General features: G+C 53.5%; 1 protein-coding gene across 8 annotated transcripts in view; it reads left to right on the top strand.

Annotated features, from left to right (window-relative positions):
* The window catches only part of LOC112606556 (protein CROC-4), a 54,745-nt gene extending 43,805 nt beyond the window's left edge, over positions 1-10,940 (top strand). For 2 of the 8 annotated variants that reach the window (XM_025357167.1, XM_025357184.1), the window contains 3 exons: positions 6,937-7,070; positions 7,711-7,828; positions 10,592-10,937. In XM_025357167.1, coding sequence (XP_025212952.1) covers positions 6,937-7,070; positions 7,711-7,722 — 146 coding nt within the window. In that variant the 3' untranslated portion in view covers positions 7,723-7,828; positions 10,592-10,937. Of the gene's footprint in view, positions 1-305; positions 543-1,102; positions 1,188-1,825; positions 2,075-6,936; positions 7,071-7,710; positions 7,829-10,591 lie in introns of those variants that run through there. The other 6 variants (XR_003115658.1, XR_003115656.1, XR_003115659.1 and 3 more) reach the window with 5 other exon arrangements.
* The last annotated feature ends 8,932 nt before the right edge of the window (positions 10,941-19,872 follow it).

Raw genomic sequence — 19,872 nt, 5'->3', positions numbered from 1 at the left:
CTCCTGTCTGTACAGTCAGCTATCAAAGACTCTAAATTTTTGAATCTGTGGGATTTGTTTGCAGTCAGCCGTGGAGTCTCAGGGAGAGGCAAAGGCTGAGGGAAGTTGGCATTCTGTCTCTGGGCAATTGGGTTTGTCTTCATGTTTGGAAGTCTGAATGAGAAGGGCTGCTCCAGTAGTAGGAAGAATGAAAGTTATATTTCAAGAATGATTTAACCTAGGTCATGTAAGATACGGAGGGCATAGATCTGGTAGAGCTGAAATGAGCCTTAGATATCATCATTCCTATATTCCTCATTTCACAGATCCCATGGGAGTAGAAGAGGTGTGATCAGGTTGCCCAGCTGGTTAGCAGAAATGCCAAGATCCAGGCTCCTGAATTTCAGCCTGGCCCTTTCTATCTGTCTGATACCTCCTTTAGGAGTCTTTCTGCCTCGGTTGGGTGGAGCGGGGCTGTTGCTGGTTGGGGGAGTTTGCAGGTTGCCCCTGTTCCACAGGATGCATGACTGGGCATGTGAGGTGTTCAAGAAAGCCAGGAAAAGGTGGAACAGACTGCTACCTCTGTCTGAAGTGGTTTGGAGGGAAGGCCTCAGGGACAGGGCATACCTAGCAGTAGCTGGCAAGCCCATGGGAGAAAAGGCAAGGGGGCAACCATCTGCCAGGACACAGAGGCCAGTGGATGGCCACAAGTAGTCTCCAGAGGCCAGTGGGAGTCACGCAAACTGGAACGGGGCCTGGGAAAGGCCCTTCTGTGTGCCCAGGCCTGCTCCCCCAACACCGTGAGCCTACAAACAAAGGGACCATTCTCTCTAGGATTTGATGCTGCCATCTCCGGCTGGCAGTGCCAGGTGGTGGGGGCATCGGGGGTGTCAATCCATTATCCCCCCCCCAACTCCTAGGTCCTCTGGGGCTGGATGTTGGGGAGGTGGGTGTTCCATGCTATGTTGCCATGGCAACCTCCCCCCCACTCCCAAAGTACAAAGAGAGACAGTTTTCACCCCCACCCCCAGAAAGAACCTGGGTCTGGCTGGGAATCTTCCCCTGAGAATCCTCCTTTCTGATGCACAAGCCATGGCATGCATAAGCGTCACCCTCTTTTCAGCACTGGAAGCTGAGGGTTCTGCCATCGGCAGGCCACATAGGCAAGGAAGCTGGTGCATGCAGTGTCTCTGGGCAAGGTAATGCAAGTGAGCACCAGCCCCTTATACTTAACCCCCTCTCTTCCCAAGCTCGCCTGCCCCTCACCTACCACAGCCAAGGACATCCCAGGACTTCTCAGCTGAAGCGATGGGGCTTTGACCTTCTACTCTTTCCCAGAAGTGAGGGACACCCGGCTACCTCCAGCAAACCTCTAGGCTGTGGGAACAGAGAAGAGGAGGGGGCCATTCCTGCCACCCTCCATCTGCACCCTCCGCCATTACTCATTAGGCATTCTGCCCCCTCCTTCCGCTCGTTAAGCCTGATTTGCATACATTTGCATAATACAGTTCATTTGCATTCCAGGAGGCTCATGGTAGAAGCCAGGAAAAAAGGGGAGGGGGGCTGGAGAAGAGAAAAAAAGGGAGAGATTTTGTTTTCATCAAAGTGTTGGGGGAGGGACTAGGGGGAGGTGGCAGGAAGAGGACAGAAATAAAAACTTACACTACTTTCTTTCTTTCTGCCCTCCCTCCCTGAGCTGGACTCAAATGCCAAAGAGAGATGCCAAGGGGCCAGCTTTTCTGTCCTTTTTTGTCTTGCTTCCCCCGGCCTTGGCTCCCCAGCCTGGCCCCCCACCTTGTTGGGCTGAGGCTTCGGAAAGAAAGAGGCAGGGGTAGGAGGCAAAGCTGTGGGAACGGAAGCGGAGGGTGAGGGAGGCCGCCATCTTAGGTAACTGGCGCCTGTAAGATGGCTGCCTGACCAGGTGTGCACTGAAAGCCTGCTCTGGTTAGTGGACATGGAAGAGACTGAGGCCCTAAGAAGGACTTCCTGGCTGACCAGAAATACTGTTGAATCTTCCTGCTAATGGAATTGGGAAGAGAGGATGGAGAGAGAAGGAAGGAGGGAAAGACCAGGAATGGCGGCCCCCAGAAAAGATGTAAGGTTGAGCACAGGAGCAGGGGTGGTAGAGAGGCCTCAGCACGTGGCTTAGTTCCCAGAGGACTTAGAGGACTGTGAGTAATAAGAAAAGTACTGGAGGAATCAGAATGGGGAATATCAGCAGGAGGAGTGAGAGGGTAGGATGTGGCCAGGCAGTATCATTTGCCAGTTTGAGGGTCTCTCTGGGGCCTGTGAAAGGTGACTGTGTACTTGAGGAAATGCTCCACCTTCTCTCCTCAGCCCAGCACTCTGGTTTCCATCTTTATAACTCTGGTAAAACTGCACCTTTTCAGAGGCCACTCATAGCCTCCTCAACAAAGACCTCTGGCCCTTCCCAAGCCCAGTCCTCCTTGACCTATGGAAAATTTTATGCTATTTTCTCAGTCTTTTCCTTTGACTTTCGGTTATTCTGTTATATCCATGATCATCTGTTCTTGGTTCCATTCATTCAGTCCTCCAGATGGACCAGTTCCTTAACTAGAAGGGGTCCCCAGGTTCTGCTGGTAGCACTTTGTTTTCTCTTCCTTCTCACTCTTCTCACCACTTTTATCACTTCAGCCATCACTTGAAGTTATAAATTCTCCCTCCTTTCTTTTTTTTCTTTTTTTCTCTCTTTCTTTCTTTCTTTTTTTTTTTTTTCTTTTTGAGGCAGAGTCTTGCTCTGTCACCCAGGCTGGAGTGCAATGGTGCAATCTCAGCTCACTGCAACCTCTGCCTCCCAGGTGCAGGCGATTCTTCTGCCTCAGCCTCCTGAGTAGCTGGAATTACAGGCACGTGCCACCACACCAGGCTAATTTTTGTATTTTTAGTAGAGACAGGGTTTCACCATGTTGGCCAGGCTGGTCTTGAACTCCTACCTCAGGTGATCCACCCTCTCTGGCCTCCCAGGGTGCCAGGATTATAGGTGTGAGCCACTGCACCCAGCCTCTCTCCCTCGTTTCTTTAGTCTTGACCTGTTTATTTATTTATTTATTTATTTTTTTGAGATGGAGTCTCGCTCTGTCACCTAGGCTGGAATGCAGTGGCGCAATCTCGGCTCACTGCAACCCTCCTGGGTTCAAGCGATTCTCCTGCCTCAACCTCCTGAGTAGCTGGGACTGCAGGTGTGCGCCACCATTCCCAGCTAATTTTTTGTATTTTTAGTAGAGACGGGGTTTCACAGTGTTAGCCAGGATCATCTCAATCACTTGACCTTGTGATCCACCCACCTCGGCCTCCCCAAGTGCTGGGATTACAGGGGTGAGCCACCGCGCCCAGCCTAGTCTTGACCTCTTTTAAACTCTGGATTGACACCCCCAACTGCCAACTACCACCTGTGGTCCTGCCATTTGTCCCCAGTTCAAGGATTAGAACCGTATATCTGCTTGGCCAAGCCTGGATCACATGCCTAGGCTCTAGCTGCAAGGAGGGCCCAGAGAGTACCTGTGTTTTTAGTTTCTGTAGTGGCATAGAAGTACCACTTCCCACCAAAACCCGGGAGGTGGGCCATTCCCCAGGCAGTTTGGATGCTCCCTCCGCATTGTGCTTCTGCTGCCCTACCTCTGTCGGTGGCCTCATTAAAATCCTAGGCCCCCAGGTTCAACTCCTGAATATTTTCCTGGACTTGTCCCCACATCCAAATCAGCCACATCAAAGCCCATCACTTCTTCCTGTGTAGCACCTCTCTCATCCATACCCTTCCCTCTGGTACCCCTGCCTCCATGTCAGGGCATTCATTCACTGAGGGTCTCCTTTGTGAGAGGAGCTATGCTCAAGGGGAGCATGGAATACAACGCTGCTCTGAGGAACTGGCAGTCTACTGGGTGAGGCAGACACACGAATGATTAGGAGACAGTCTGGAAAGCATTGTCCTGCAGACCTGTGGGGAGCGCAGGAAGGCTTCCTGGAGGATGCCAAGGAATAAGCGATACGAGATAAAACAGGCATTTGGCAGTCTACTGAGTCTGGGGAGGTGAATGGTGGACAGTCCACAGCATTCAAGAAGGCAGAGAGGTAAGGAAGAGCAGGGTATGTTTGGACACTAGCATGGCCATCGCAGGGAGTCTGCTGGGAGGAGAAGGGAAACAGCGGTAGGAGTTCCTCTGTAAAGCGCCTTATGTGCTATACCAGGGAGGCTGGGGCAGTTAACTGATAGCCTCAGAGGTGCCAGGTGTAGGGCGTGGCTGGAGAGCAACACATAACCACTCCTAGGAGGGATGAGGACTCCGGCATCTGGTTGTCCACTGAGCCCAGCCAGACACTTAAATGACTCTCAGCTAGTTCCAAACAAATGAAGGACATATGAAAGACCTGGAAGCCACTTGAGGAAGGGATGTCTCTACGACCCGCCTTCAGAATCCCTCCTTCCCCCTCCACATGGTGGGGCAGCAAGCTTATGGAAGCTTTCTGGGGAGAGATGTGGAGAAGAGGAGGTTGGTGTCCCTCAGCACAGTGAGCACCCTGACGTCAGGGCAGGGGATGGGCTGCTGGGGTTTGGGGGACAGGGATACTGGCTCTGACTTTGTGGGACAACAAGCTGGTCTCTGAGCTCTCTTACAAGAAAGAAAGAAAGGGAGGGAGGGAGGGAGGGAGAGAGGGTGGGCACAGTGGCCCAAGCCTGTAATCTCAGCACTTTGGGAGGCCAAGACATGTGGATCGCCTGAGGTCAGGAGTTCGAGACCAGCCTGGCCAACATGGTGAAACCTTGTCTCTACTAAAAATACAAAAATTAGCTGGGCATGGTGGCCCATGCCTGTAATCCCAGCTATTTGGGAGGCTGAGGCAGGAGAATCATTTGAACCTGGGAGGCAGAGGTTGCAGTGAGCTGAAATCGCACCACTACACTCCAGTCTGGGCAGCAGAGCAAGACTCTGTCTCAAAAAAAAAAAAAAAGGTTCAGTGGTCAGGGCTGTGTGGCTCAGGGAGCTGGAGCAAAGCAGCAGAGAAGGAGCTCAGTCCTGGAACCATCCTGAGGGAGGGAGTTAGGGGTAAGGTAGTAGCCAGGGCCAAGGCTCCGAGGGAATTCTTCCTCAAGAAAGGGGATGAGAGGCTGGAGAGGCAGATGGGAAGATGGTGAGGCTGCTGCTGGCCGCTGGGCGGAATGTAAGTGGGAGTGCCCACCACCACCCATCCCCCAGGCCCAGCTTGTGCACAAAGACTTCTCTGTGAGTGGCCATGGAAGTGGCCCTGTCAGGTGAGGGGGCTTAACTCCCAGGGAGTGGGGTGGAATGGGGCTGGAGGAAGGGAGGGCTGAGAGGTGGCCTCAGGCTTTAACCAGGTCTGGGCAGGAAGGAGAGAGAAGCTGAGACCAGGCCAGGGTCTCACAGTGAGGCCGTCCATGGTCTGGTCCAGCTGTCCCCAGGATGGGCTCCTCTCCATCATCCAACCAAGGCCCCAGGGCCCCAGCACCAAGGCGCTGACCTGCCCCTGCCTTCTCCCCATGTCTTCCCTGCTATAACTCCTGATCCTGCCAGGCCTCTCCAGCCTTCCTTCCCCTCCTTATACATGCTGTCTCCTGACGCTCTTGGGACTGATCCCGCTTGGGACTGGCCCTGCTTGGGACTGGCCCTGCTTGGGACTGACCCTGCTTGAGCATCTCTCATCTTCCCAGCATGGGGTCTCCCTCCAGCTCCTGCACAGTGCTCCCGCTTCTGGGAGGGCTGTGTTGAGAGGATGGAAAGACAAGATGGACCATAGCTAAAAAGGAGTCCCAAAGCTACCCTAGTCTCCACACCCACTCTTGCCTTCCCTGGGAGAGGCTCCTCTCCTGGCCTGGCCTCAGTGTCACCTACTGCTAATCAGCAATGTGTAGAGACCTTTCTCCCATCCCCCCACCTCCAAGACCTTGTTGGGCACACTGGATTTTACTGGGTTTTTTTGTTTGTTTGTTTGTTTGTTTGTTTGTTTTTGGAGATGGAGTCTTGCTCTGTCACCCAGGCTGGAGTGCAGTGGCACGATCTCAGCTCACTGCAACCTCCACCTCCCAGGTTCAAGCGATTCTCCTGCCTCAGCCTCCGGAGTAGCTGGGATTACAGGTGCCTGCTACCACACCCAGCTAATTTTTGTAGTTTTAGTAGAGACAGGGTTTCTCCATGTTGACTAGGCTGGTCTCGAACTCCTAACCTCAAGTGATCTGCTCACTTTGACCTCCCAAAGTGCTGGGATTACAGGTGTGAGCCACTGTGCCCGGCCTGCACTGGCCCTTCTAGTGAATGTTTGGGTTCAGGGTGCATGAAGCAGCAGAATGCTGGTGGACACCACCTCAGCTTGCAGGCTGCTCTGGGTTTGATAGTCAGTGGGGCTCTGTCCACAGGAAGGACAGCAAAAGAAGGAGCTTTTGGTTTTTGACTCTGAAATTGGATAGGCTGGTCAGGATACAAATTCTGGCTTCCCCCACTTACCAGCTGGGTGACCTTAGGCAAGTCCCTTCATGTCTTTGGACCCTAACTGCCTTCCTTGGTTATCCTGAAGATCAAACAGGATGATGGGAATGAGTGTTTTCTAAGGCTGTGTGCAGAAGTTTAGTGTTAAATGCTAAGTGCAGAGGGACGCAGTTATGGGGCCATTGAGATAGGTGGGGGCAATCAAGGAAGGGGGGTTGTGAGGGCCATGGATCATCGGGTGCAGTCCATCACAGAGGCCTGACTGAGAAATGTGGCTGGGCTCCGTGGCTGGGGCTTTCGTGGTCTGAAGGAGGTGAGCATCTTGCTGAGGCTGTTTCAAGAGGGACCCGTTGTTAACAATTAGGTGGTGAACTCCATGATGGCAGCTTCTTTTATCCACTGGCCTGGTGCGAATGCTGCCCAACATACCAGGAGGAGGGGACAGGTAGGGTGCAGCTCAGCCACATTGCCCCTAACCTGCCCTGCTCCCTCCCTGCAGCCCTCATCTCCTCGTCCTCCAGGCAGCACAAGCCATTGTGGAATCTCCACCGGGTGTACAGAACGGTGCCTGTGCATCCTGCTGCTCAGGACCTCTCAAGTCCCCGATGTGATGGCTCCTCAGCATCATCAGGAGTGAGCATAATTCAGACCTATTTAGATCCATCAGCCTATGGGCCAGGGGGACCTTCAGCAGGACAGTCTTTTGTCTCCAAGCAGTCATTCCTTGTTATACAAGCAAGAGTCAGGAGGAGGAATGGTTTTGGCATCATCCCCCACAGACAGCAATGGGGCCTTTAGGCCTGGAGGGAAGGACCAGGCTGAGGCTGGCATATGGAGGTTGAGCCCTGGGCACGGGGCATCAGCTTCACCCGGCTGGGGATGCCTTCTGCTGGGTTTGTCCATCTGGCACCAGCTGGCTTCCCAGCACCGCCCCCACAACCAACCAGACTCCTTCTTCTGCTGTTGCCATGACAATTGGCTGCCATATTGTACCTCAGAGCACTAGCTCCTATCTGGATTTTCCTGTGGGGTTCCTAGAGGGTGGGAGATGGGTCTCCAGGGATTTATCCCTTTCTCCTGATATCCATCCAATAAAAATTCATAATAACATGATTTTTTAAAATAGTCTAAGTGGAGGATTACTATGTGTCAGGCTGTGTGCCAGACACTACATGTTATTTAATGTGGCTAAGAAAGAATTAATGAGATAGAATTCAAGAGGTTCCCATCCAGTTTCCTGCTACTACGACAGACTTTTTCTCTCTCCAACCAGGAAATTCCATGATCTTGCTTATTCCTGTCTTGGGAAGTCCTTCTCCATGTCTAACCAAGATCTATACGGCTATAGCACCAACTCTTTGGTTCTTGGCTTGGCATGGCTGAGTTGAGAGGTAAGGAAGGAATGCCACCTAGCTTTAGTGACTTCATAAAGGTTCCTGGGCCGGGTGTGGTGGCTCATGCCTGTAATCCCAGCACTTTGGGAGGCCGAGGTGGGCGGATCACGAGGTCAGGAGATCGAGACCATCCTGGCGAACACGGTGAAACCCCGTCTCTACTAAAAATACAAAAAATTAGCTGGGCGTGGTGGCGGGCGCCTGTAGTCCCAGCTACTCGGAGGCTGAGGCAGGAGAATGGTGTGAACCCGGGAGACGGAGCTTGCAGTGAGCCGAGATTGCGCCACTGCACTCCAGCCTGGGCGACAGAGCGAGACTCTGTCTCAAAAAAAAAAAAAAAAAAGGGTTCCTGGACTCCAGCTATTAGAATTGGGAAACTGAGACTTGCCTAGCTTGGTGAGAGGTCTGAGTGCCCCTTAAAGTCTTGGGAGCCCCCACCCAAACCTTCTGTTTACAGAAGAGGAGTAAATGCCACATAATGCTTTGAAATTCCCCCTCTGTGCCCCCATCAGCACCCCAGAAAGAGTCAGGAGCCGGAGACCATGGAATAGCAATAGTCTCCCAGGCCCTCTGGGATCCCCCTTTGGAAGCCAGTCTCCCAGCTCCTGCCTTGCGGGGAACGTTCCAACAGGGCCTCAGATCCTGGGATAGTGAGAGTTCCCTCCTTCTGGACCCCAACTGGAAGGCAGAGAATGGTCACTTTGGCCTCGAGGGGCATCTATAAGGGGCACTAAGCAGAGGCTAGCTTTGCTGAGGGAATCCTGAATGAGGAGCAGGTGGAGAGAAAAAGGAAGCCATTCTCAACTGAGGAAGGGTGGGCTGGGAGGGAGGGAGGGGCTGGGGATAATTTATGATATCATTGTTCCCCCACCCCACTTACTTCCCAGCTACTGTACCGTTGCTAGGAGAGCTTGGCTCTGTCTGGGGCTGGGAGGGTGTAACAGGCGGGAGGCTGTTCCATCTGCACTCCTCCTTCCCCACCCAGGGGAGGGCACCGCATGGAGCTGCATCCACCACCCCTTCCCAGGCCCTGACAGACACCAGTCTCTTCTGTCGTTCCCCCAAATCTAGCCACTCAAGGAATAGCAGGACTCCCAGGTGGGCTGAGGATCCAGAGCAAGGAATGGGCAAGGGAGTATGGAAGGAGAGACACTGGCAGACTTAGAGGGGCACTCAGGAACAGCTGGCCCACCTCGAGACCTGGGAGCCAGCCCGGGCCAGGAAGAGGGCCAGAGGGAGTCAGGGAAACAGTCCTGGCAGAGCCCAGGTTTGGAGAAGACAGAGTCCTTACATTTGAGGGGTTCCTGATGCGATGGGCAAGGCGGACCTCTCATCCCCACTCCTCCACACTGTCAAGATCCAGGTTGGAGAGCTGGCAAAGGTAGGGGAAGGAGGAGCTGGGGCAGGGAGGAGGGAGGTGAGCTGGGAGAGGCTGAGGAGAGTCTAGGAAGAAGAAAGGCCGCACTGGTCTAAGTGGAGCTGGGCCATGCCTGGCCATGGCTGAGATCCCCTCCTCTTTCTGAAATTCTCTTCTCAGATCTTAAGGCTCTTGGAGAAGTCAAGGGAGGTGAACTTTGGGGGTTTCCAAAGCTGCTGGCTCCCAACCCTGGATGGGGCAGGAAAGGAAGGCTGTGCCCACAGCTGTGCCTGACACCTGATTCCTGCGCAGCCCCTACTGGGTTTATTTGCCTTTCCTGGACATAGCTTCCCCACCCCAGAAAGGAAGGAGCTGACCCTGATTTGTGCCCATTTGGTTGTGCAAGCCCCTCCGTAGCCATTATCTCAGCTAATCTTCCCAACAGTCCTGAAAACCAGGTGATACTGTCCCCACTTTATGAAGGAGGAATCAAAGCCTCAGGAAGGCTAAGACACTTTCCCAGAGTCACAGGACTGGTACGTTGGGCTGGGCTTCAAGTGGGGCTTCGTAGACCCCAAAGCATATGTCCCCTTCCCCCGCTGTGCTGACTTCTGAAACACAAATGGAGGGACTGAGAGAAGAGAGGACCAGATAGGTGGAATTCTTGGCATGTTCTCCAGTGTAGGCGTAAAGTCTGAGAGATGATAAACATCTTGCAGGTTGAAGACAGGATTGGGGAAGAGGCCATGGGAGCTGTGGAAGTGACCAAAAGTCTACTGGGCTGGTTCTTAGCCCAAGTGCAGCCTGCTCCCTGCCTTCCTGAAAAAAGTCCCCTGGGCTCCCTGCCTAATCTCTCCTGTTCTTGGGATCTGAGTTTCCGCCTTAGGCATTTCCCTCATCCCCCCATTGCCTTGGATAGAGCACCTGGAAGAGGTGCCTAGACTCAAGCCACTGTCATGGCGGATCCCTTTGTGATGACCCCTTCCCTAGCTCCTCACCTTGGCTGATGGACGTGAGGTCCTTCCAAGACCGCTGGAAGTTTGTCCTCTGCCTCCTCCTAAAGTCTCCATCCAAAGAGTAGTTTTTGGCCGGGCATGGTGGCTCACGCCTGTAATTCCAACACTTTGGGAGGCCGAGGCGGGTGGATCACTTGAGGTCAGGAGTTCGAGACCAGCCTGGCCAGCACGGCAAAACCCCGTCTCTAATTTAGCCGGGTATGGTGGCATGCGCCTGTAATCCCAGCTACTCAGAGGGTGAGGTATAAGAATTGCTTGAACCTGGGAGGCAGAGGCTGCAGTGAGCCAAGATCATGCCACTGCACTTCAGCCTGGGTGACAGAATGAGACTCCATCTCAAAAAAAAAAAAAAGTATTTTTCTTTACGCTTGACAATTTTCTTTTCAGACCAAAAAGAAGAATGTACTTCATCCAGTTGGACTGGATTCCCTCTGAGAAGCCTTCCCAATTGACTAAAAGATGAGGCTAGACTCTAGCAAGTTGAAGTGGAGAACCAGCTCCTTCAAGAAGCTTTCAGCAGAATGGAAGTGGGGAGGACCCAGATTCCAGCCCAGGCAGCCCGTTGTACCTTGAGCCATCTGGGATAAGACTTTGACCCATGACTCCCATATCCACAACCTGTCCATCCTGGCCCTTCCCAGTTTATCCTGTGTCATTTGAACTGGGATTCCCACATCCTCTGAGATGGAAGTCCCATCTCAAGTCTTCAATAAAGACTCTTGAATATTGAATCACATTAATAGTGGTTGTGGATATACCTGGACAGGGTTGGAAGGGGAGGGGCTGCAAGAGAGGGGGCAATACTGGGCTCCCTCCAACAGAGATCGGTGATACAGAAGCCAACCTTGGAACAGAAGTGGAGGAGCCTCTAATACCAGAACTCCTACCTGGTAGGGTGTGGGGCAGTGAGTGAACATCTTGGCTCCTTCCACCGCCCTCAGCCACCCCAAGGCCAGAACTCCATCCATGATCCGGTCAGTCCCAAGTCCAAGTCATGGGCTAATGCTTCCAGCCAAGGAAGCACCTAGGTGCCATACTAGGGACCAAGAGAATGGGAGAGGGTCGTGACGCTCCCCCACAGTGCCTGTGTAGGAGGTTACTGGGTGGCCTTCTGTCTCCTCCACAAAAGGACTCTCATAAATGTCCTCCTGGGTTTGAACAGACCACATAGAGGGAGCACCCCTCCCCCAAAAGGGTCTTCCATTCCTGCTTCTTCTCTGTCCACCCTCAGTGGAAACATAAGGGAATGAATATGATTATTAAGAGGGATTCAGATTAGACAGCAGGTAGGACTTCCCAACAATAACAAGGCCTGAGGGGGAACTTGAGGGGGCAGAAAAGCCATAGCAAAAAACTAGGACTGTGCTCTTGACCCCATTTTCTCCATAACACATCTGTATCCAACATGCTCCCCTAAAAGACAGGCCCCTTCTCGTCTCTAAAGAGCCTTGCTGGATGATGTTAGCAGAGCCCAGACTGGCAGCACCATTTAAACTCTCCATCACCTTCCAGAAAATCCTCCCTCCCTTCCATAATCCCTCCATGGAACTATGAATCCTGGAAATTGTCTAAATGAAAAAGCTTAAGATAACACACATGACACAATTCTAACAGCACAAAAGGGAAATTACATCTCCTTCCTACCCGTGTCCCCAGCCACCCATCTCCTCTCCCAAGAGGCAACAACTGGTACCTATGTCCTTCTCGGGCTACTCCATAGACACCCAAGCACATGTGTATAAATTCCTCCTTTCCATTTAAACACTGACTGCAGCCTTTTTAGCTCTTCTAGACCAGGACTTCTAGCCCGAGGTCAATCTGGACCTCAGGGGATGCTTGCAAATACTAAAATTGCACGCAGAATGCTGGCCAGACGCCTGGGCACTATTTGCAGGAGGAGGGCTAACATAATGAGCCACCTGGTTTAGCCCAGTTCCTCATTTTATAGAGGAAACTGAGGCCAGAGAAGAGAAGGGCTATGTCCAGGGTCCTCAGCATGGTGGGGGCCTATCAGGAGAAGAATCCCAGGCTCCCCCTGACCTATATGTCCAGGAGCCCTAGAACTGGGACTTGGAGGGCTGACTGAGACTAAGGATGCTGCTGGGAGGAGGAGGCAGTTTCCTTTGCATCACCGTCTGGCGTATCTAAGGGGCTGAGCTCAGTCTCACCACGCCTGGGAGCTCATCAGTGCTTCTGAGGTTCCAGCCCTCATTTCGGGGCCCTCCCACCTCCTAGCCTTGCCAGGACCCACTGTGGCCCTGGGGAGGTGGGGTGAATGGAGGCAGGATCTGGCTTGGGGTCGATCCGATCCATATAAAAGCAGCTTCTCAGGTCTGCCCGCCCCACCCCCGCTTTTGTTTGTACCCCACAACCTGAGCATCAGTCTTCATGGTTCCCTTACCATAGTGTTGGGGGGCCTAAGCAGGGAGAGGCAGCCAGCCACTGTGGCCAGCCCTCTGTCTCCTCTCCTGGCCTCTGGCTTGGAGGGGAGGCTCCCAGTGGGGGAGCTGGGGCAGGCAGGAGGAGGTGGGTGGAAAGGACTCCTCTGAGCACAGGAAAGAAAAGCAAGCAGGAGAGGGCCCCAGAGGGTGGGCTGCCTTTTGGAAACAGAATGACCCAGACCCAGACAGGGGCAGAAGGGGCGGGGAAGGGCCCCTCCCTGGACAGAGATGTCAGGACTGGGGTGGGAGGACCCAGGCAGGACACTTTGGAATGTGCTCTCAGAGTCCCACTGAGCATATGCAGATGAGGCCTGTCTGTATGCAAATGAGCCCGTCTGTATGCAGATGAGGAGAGAGGGCATTCTCTTCTCAGAGTTACCATAGAGCCCACCTCCTCCCCTTGGCTCTGGGCTCCAGCTGCAGGGCAGCCTGGGAAGAGTCCAGGCCCACGGAGAGACAACCTGCAATAGAAGGTTAGACTTCAGGAAGGACTTACCAAAAAAAATGGCTAGTTCTGGGAAAGGAACTGGAGATGAAATAGGGAATATAGAGAGGCTGTGAGACAGCCAGGTAAAAAAGATGGGGGTGGACCACGAAAGGACATCTCAGCCACAGGAAAACACAGGCAAACTCACAGAAAGCTTTGAGAGTGAGGCTGGGGAAGAAGAGGAAAGGAGCGGCGACTGAGCAGCCACTCCCTGCTGAGTCCCGCACAGAACGCCTTCCACTCAGTCTCACCGGATCCCAGCGATAACCTTGTGAGGCCTTTTGCAGAGGAGGCCTAGAGAAGCGGAGAGTCTCACCCACATCACACAGTTTGCAAGTGGCAAGGCCCTGGCCTGTCTGACTCTATGGCAGGCAGCCACAGCTTAGACCCTTCCCACTGCTTCCTGGCAGACACTGAACAGCTCTTCCTACCTGAGGGGAGAGGAGGGGCACTAGGGGTTGGAGAGCCATGCCTTGAACAGGGGCCTGATATACCCTGAGGGGAGGTCCAGTTGGGTCTCAGCCAAGGTAGGGCCTGCAGAGGGCTGAGAATTGCCAGTGCAGTGCCAGAGAAGGCTACTGGGGGAACTTGGGTGGGCCGCAACCAAGAGGAGACCATCCTGGCTGGGAAAGATGCCAGGGATGATCCAGTGGGGGAAACTGAGACCCAGAGAGGTTAAACCAGTTGCCCCCTCACTCAGCAGGTCCAAGTAGAAGCTAGGCCTAAACTCTAGCCCCTGGGCCCCCAGCCCCTTCCTAGGAGTGCAGAGGCCAGAGGTGGAGGGGTCTCTGAGAACAGCCTCTCCTCTTCCTCGGGTGGCCCCCGGCCCCCCACATCCAGTGGCGCAGCCAAGGCCTTTGTGGAGAAGCTGTGGGGAAGAGAGGCCCCTTGTTGGCCCATTCATCGTGCCGGAGGCTCCGCTGATGCCAGCCCCCGGCACCGGCTGGGCTCTCCTTCCTGGGGGTGCCAGCCAGCCCCCACCCGCTGCCACAGCCCGCTCCCCAGCTCTGTCGTTTCCTGGAGCCTCGGGGTTTGGCCGTGGTCCCGGCTGAAGGATGGCGGGGAGCCCCAGCCCCCGCGCCCCCCGCACCTCGCCTTTCACACGCTGGCACCAGAGCCGTGGGAACGCTGGACGGCAGCTGGGCACCGGTGCCCGGCTCTGCCCACCCCTAGACCAGCCAACCTCAGAGAAGGGGAGAGGAACAGGCTGCCCCCAAAAAAAGCCCCTCCAGGATGGGGCCGTAGAAATACTTAGCACTAATTATGAATCTGGGGACAAACAAGGCATTTGCAAGTCAATTAGTGACAGAACTTTCCCAGGAAAGAGGTTCATCCAGGCTCAGCTTCAGACAGGGCCACATGCTGGGTCATCTTGTCCCTCCCCCTGCCTCTGCCCTGCTCGAAGCTCCAGGGATACAGACCAACCCCATGTTCTGCCAGCCCCTATGTGGCTGAGGGTGCCAGGGTCCTGAGCGAGCCTGGGGGGGTGGTGGGAGGGAAAGGCTGAGCCCTCCTGAGGTCAGCTGGAGGTCAAAATAGGGCTGTCACCAGGAGACATTCTGCCAAGGCTCTGGCCTCAATTCCACCTGTGACAGAACCTGGTGGCTCCTGGAAGGAGATGCCAAAGAGTCCACTGGCCCAGACAGGGTGGCCCGAGTGGGCTGACAGGGAAATAGAAGTCATTGTAAAAGGGCCAGTGGGAGATGCTTCCCAGATAACACAAAGAAACCAGGAGAAGAGGAGACCAAGGGGGAAGACAAAGAGTCTTCAGGCATCTCAGCAATTGTCCCCAGGCCAGGAGGCACACTGTGGGAATTTCAGCTCTGCCTGCAGGGGAGCCTCCAGGTAGACCAGCACGGATATCTGGGGCCACTGCCCATGGAGAAAGAGACAGAGCAACAGATCTTGCTCCTCCTGGGACAGAGAGGCCTTTAGCTGGGAAAGGGGCTCTCTACCAAGAGAACCCCTTAATTGGGGAAAGAGAGAGAAGGAAAAGGGCTGTGTAGGGCAAAAGCCCTAGAGCCAGCCCCACCATCTGAGGGAGATTAAGGGATTATTATTAAATGGTGTTTGAGGGGCTCCAAGCAGGTGGGTTGGGGCCGGTGCTAATGATCTAATTGCTGCTTCACCAGGGCTTCCGCCGGGGCCTGGCTACTGGGGCTCTGTAATGAGTCGGGCGTTTTTTTAAGGGAGGTGGAAGAGAAGAGGCGGAGCTGAAGGGCCAGGAGGGGAAGTCTTTTTCTTCACTTTGAGCGCTCAGCACATGTGCTCACATGCTCTGGCCGGTCCTTCCCTTAACGCCTTCCCTGGAAAACCAAGATGAAGCCTGCAGCCTAACGGAGTCATGGGAGGCCTGGAGAAGACTTCTGGGAGCCGGGAGTGAGCAAAGAGGGTGCTTAGATCCCCACACAGAGAGGACACTGAGACAGGGGATGGTACGGGAAAGAGAGGTGTCCTTGGAATAATTATAGCAGATGTTGGAAGTAAATGCTCGGTGCCACAAAGTGAAAATAGCACTCAGGCAAATGTTCTCTCAACAAGGCAATTTACTTCTATAGCAGGGTGCGTCTCGCGGATGGAGCAATGACGAGAGCACGCCAGACAAGGGAGGAGAAGGGGGTCTTATTCCTAATGCAGCTAGTCCCTACTGCTATATCTTTTCCCTATTGGCTAGGGTTGGGCCGCATAGTCTAAACTAATTCTGATTGGCTATTTTAAAGAGAGCGAGGGTACGAGCTGGAGCGGTGGGGTGAGTAGTTTTGGTGGGAAGGACGGTTACAGAGCAGGTGACTAAAGATGACTAAGGACAGAGCAGGTGATAGCGGCTAGGAGGGAGTTGTTTACTGAGACTAGAGGCAAGAAGACATAAAGAATGAGGAAGTTAAATTTTAAAATGGAGAACAAGGCCGGGTGCAGTGGCTCACGCCTGTAATCCCAGCACTTTGGGAGGCCAAGGTGGGAGGATCACCTGAGATCGGGAGTTCCAGACCAGCCTGATCAACGTGGAGAAACCCCGTCTCTATTAAATATACAAAATTAGCCGGGTGTAGTGGCGCATGCCTGTAATCCCAGCTACTCGGGAGGCTGAGGCAGGAGAATTGCTTGAACCCAGGAGGCAGAGATTGCGGTGAGCCGAGATGGACCCATTGCACTCCAGCCTGGGCAACAAGAGCAAAACTCCGTCTCAAATAAATAAATAAATATAAATAAGTAAAATGGAGAACAAAGAAAAGGGGAGCTGAACATACTGATACGTTGATTCTTTGGAGAGGGACTCAGAACTCATTATACTTAACAATTTTCTCCCTCTTGAATTTTTTTTTTTTTTTTTTTTTTTTTTTTTTTTTTTTTGAGACGGAGTCTTGCTCTGTCGCCCAGGCTGGAGTGCAGTGGCGCAATCTCGGCTCACTGCAAGCTCCGCCTCCCAGGTTCACGCCATTCTCCTGCCTCAGCCTCCCGAGTAGCTGGGACTACAGGCGCCCGCCACTGCGCCCGGCTAATTTTTTCTATTTTTAGTAGAGACGGGGTTTCACCATGGTCTCGATCTCCTGACCTTGTGATCCACCCGCCTCGGCCTCCCAAAGTGCTGGGATTACAGGCGTGAGCCACCGCGCCCGGCCCTCCCTCTTGAATTTTAAAGGAAGTTAACAGGCTAAAACCTTTGAAGAGGAATTTATTATATCCCACACAGAGTACAACTGAAAATGTAGTCTGTGTCAGGCACTGTACTGAGCACTTGACAAACTGACTTAACCCTCACAACCATACAGTAAAGTCTGAGAAGGGCCGGGCGCAGTGGCTCACACCTGTAATCCCAGCACTTTGGGAGGCCAAGGCAGGCGGATCACCTGAGGTCAAGAGTTCGAGACCAGCCTGGCCAACATGGTGAAACCCTGTCTCTGCCGAAAATACAAAAATCAGCTGAGCATGGTGACAGGCACCTGTAATCCCAGCTACTCAGGAGGCTGAGGCAGGAGAATTGCTTAAACCCAGAAGGCGGAGGTTGCTGTGAGCCAAGATCACGCCATTGCACTCCAGCCTAGGGGTCAAGAGCAAGACTCCATCTCAAAAAAAAAAAAAAAAAAAAAAAGACTGAGGAGGAGATACGCTCCCCCAACTAAGTAGATGTCAAGGGTCCCAAAGACCAGGGGTGGCCCTTTTCAGTCCCTTCCTTCTTCGTGGGATGGGTCAGATGGTGAAACCCTCTCTAGACTCTGAGAGTCTACAGGCTGGAGGTCAAGAGTGTGCAGCTTGCAGCCCAAAGACCTCTGGCTATGGGAGTCCAGACTCACCCAGTTTGTGCAGGCTGCTCTTTTGCCTCTCGTGCAAAAAGCACCCGTGGGCCCGGGTGTGGTGGCTCACGCTTGTAATCTCAGCACTTTGAGAGTCTGAGGCAGGAGGATCACTGGGGCCCAGGAGTTCAAGACCAGCCTGGGCAACATGGAGAAACCCTATCTCTACAAAAAAAAGTTTTAAAAATTAGCCAGGCATGGGCCGGGCGTGGTGGCTCAGGCCTATAATCCCAGCACTTTGGGAGGCCGAGGCGGATGGATCACAAGGCCAGGAGATCAAGACCATCCTGGCTAACACGGTGAAACCCCATCTCTACTAAAAATACAAAAAAATTAGCTGGGCGTGGTGTGGGGGCGCCTGTAGTCCCAGCTATTTGCGAGTCTGAGGCGGGAGAATGGCGTGAACCCAGGAGGTGGAGCTTGCAGCGAACCGAGATCGCACCACTGCACTCCAGCCTGGGTGACAGAGCAAGACTCCATCTCAAAAACCAAACAAAAAAAAATTAGCCAGGCATGGTGGCTTAGGGCTGTAATCCCAGCTGCTCAGGAGGCTGAGGTGGGAGGATCGCTTGAGCCCAGGGGCAGAGGGTACGGTGAGCTGATCTGGCCACTGCACTTCAGCCTGGACAACAGAGCAAGACTCTGTCACAATAAATAAATAAATACATACATACATACATACAGAAAGCACCCTGTGAACCTGGATGCACAGTGGTGTCGCACCACTGAGGCTTTGCACATGCTGTTCCCTCTCCTTGGGAAGCCATCCCTGCTGCTCACTGTCACCAGTGAACTTCCACCCACATGGCGATACTCTGGGGTCTTCCTTTCCCCTCCATCCCTGGGCTCCCCTCAGAGTTGAGGGTCAGTTATGTCTGGCAACCCAGAGCCAGGCTGAGAGGGTGCTCACTACTTTTTCAGGACACAAACAAATGAATGGCCTTGTGAGGGGTGGGCATTCACCTTTATAAACGAAAGGCCTGAGACGGTAGCTCTGGGAGGACAACCAGGAACCAGGTGCGTGGGCTGTCTCTGGGATGGGAAATGGGTGCAGAGATGCAGCGGACAGCAGGCCTCCTACTGTATAGTATACTCTTTTGCACCTTAAAAGTTTTGGTATTGTTGTTGTTGTTGTTTTGTTGTTGTTGTTGTTGTTGTTGTTTGAGACGGGGTCTCGCTCGGTTGCTCTGTCACAGGCGTGAGCCACCGCGCCCGGCCACTGCACCTTAAAAGTGAAACAAATTTAATTTAAAATATTATTACTTTTTTTTTTTTTTTTTTTTTAGCCTGGAAGGACAGTGTTTAACCCCAAAGGCCAGAGCATAAGAGAACCTCTGGCTGGGCACAGTGGCTCATGCCTGTTATCCCAACACTTTGAGAGGCCGAGGTGGGCGAATCACCTGAGGTCAGGAGTTCAAGACCAGCCTGGCCAACATGGTGAAACCCTGTCTCTACTAAAAATACAAAAATTAACCAGGCGTGGTGGCAGGCGCTGGTAATCCCAGCTACTCAGGAGGCTGAGGCAGGAGAATCGCTTGAACCCAGAAGGTGGAGGTTGCAGTGAGCCTAGACAACGCCACCGCACTCCAGCCTGGGCAACAAGAGCAAAACTCCATCTCAAAAAAACAAAAAGAGAGAGAGAGAGAGAGGAACCAGTGGCATTTCAGTCCCTTCTCTTGGTCTTCCCCTTTCATCACTCTACCCCTGCCTCCTGCTGGGCCATCTGGGCCCATTCATGGTGGCCCACACTTACCCTCATCCTTCAGGAGCCTCTCAGGATGATTCGCTTCCCATCTGCCATCCCCCAGTTGGTATCGTGAACAGAGCACCTGGATTCTCACTAGTTGTGTGCACATTGAGCAAGTCACTGAAGCACCTGCCCGTGAGGGGTGGGACTGTGATGGCTACTCCCCTACTGCAGCTGGGGAACAGGAGCGAGACATCACCAGGAGAACAGGGCTTCCGCTTGCCCTTCCCTGCACACAGTGAAGGAGATCTTGCTGCCCTGTTGCTAATCTGCAGTGTGCTCTTCCCCAGGCCACGTCCCCTCTCCGAACCTCAGTTGTCCCTACTGGTACATCGTTGCATCCCTGCCCTTCCCTTGCCTGTGCAGCTGAGCCGAAGAGAAAGAAACTGTAGTCTCAGGCCGGGCGCGGTGGCTCAAGCCTGTAATCCCAGCACTTTGGGAGGCCGAGACGGGCGGATCACGAGGTCAGGAGATCGAGACCATCCTGGCTAACACGGTGAAACCCCGTCTCTATTAAGAAATACAAAAAACTAGCCGGGCGCGGTAGCGGGCGTCTGTAGTCCCAGCTACTCGGGAGGCTGAGGCCGGAGAATGGCGGGAACCCGGGAGGCGGAGCTTGCAGTGAGCTGAGATCCGGCCACTGCACTCCAGCCCGGGCGACAGAGCGAGACTCCGTCTCAAAAAAAAAAAAAAAAAAAAAA

This window comes from Theropithecus gelada, chromosome 1 (genome assembly GCF_003255815.1).
Source record: "Theropithecus gelada isolate Dixy chromosome 1, Tgel_1.0, whole genome shotgun sequence".
In the NCBI taxonomy this organism is placed as follows: Eukaryota; Metazoa; Chordata; class Mammalia; order Primates; family Cercopithecidae; genus Theropithecus; species Theropithecus gelada.
Note: the sequence above shows the minus strand (reverse complement) of the source record. Positions and strands in the feature narration are given on the sequence as shown.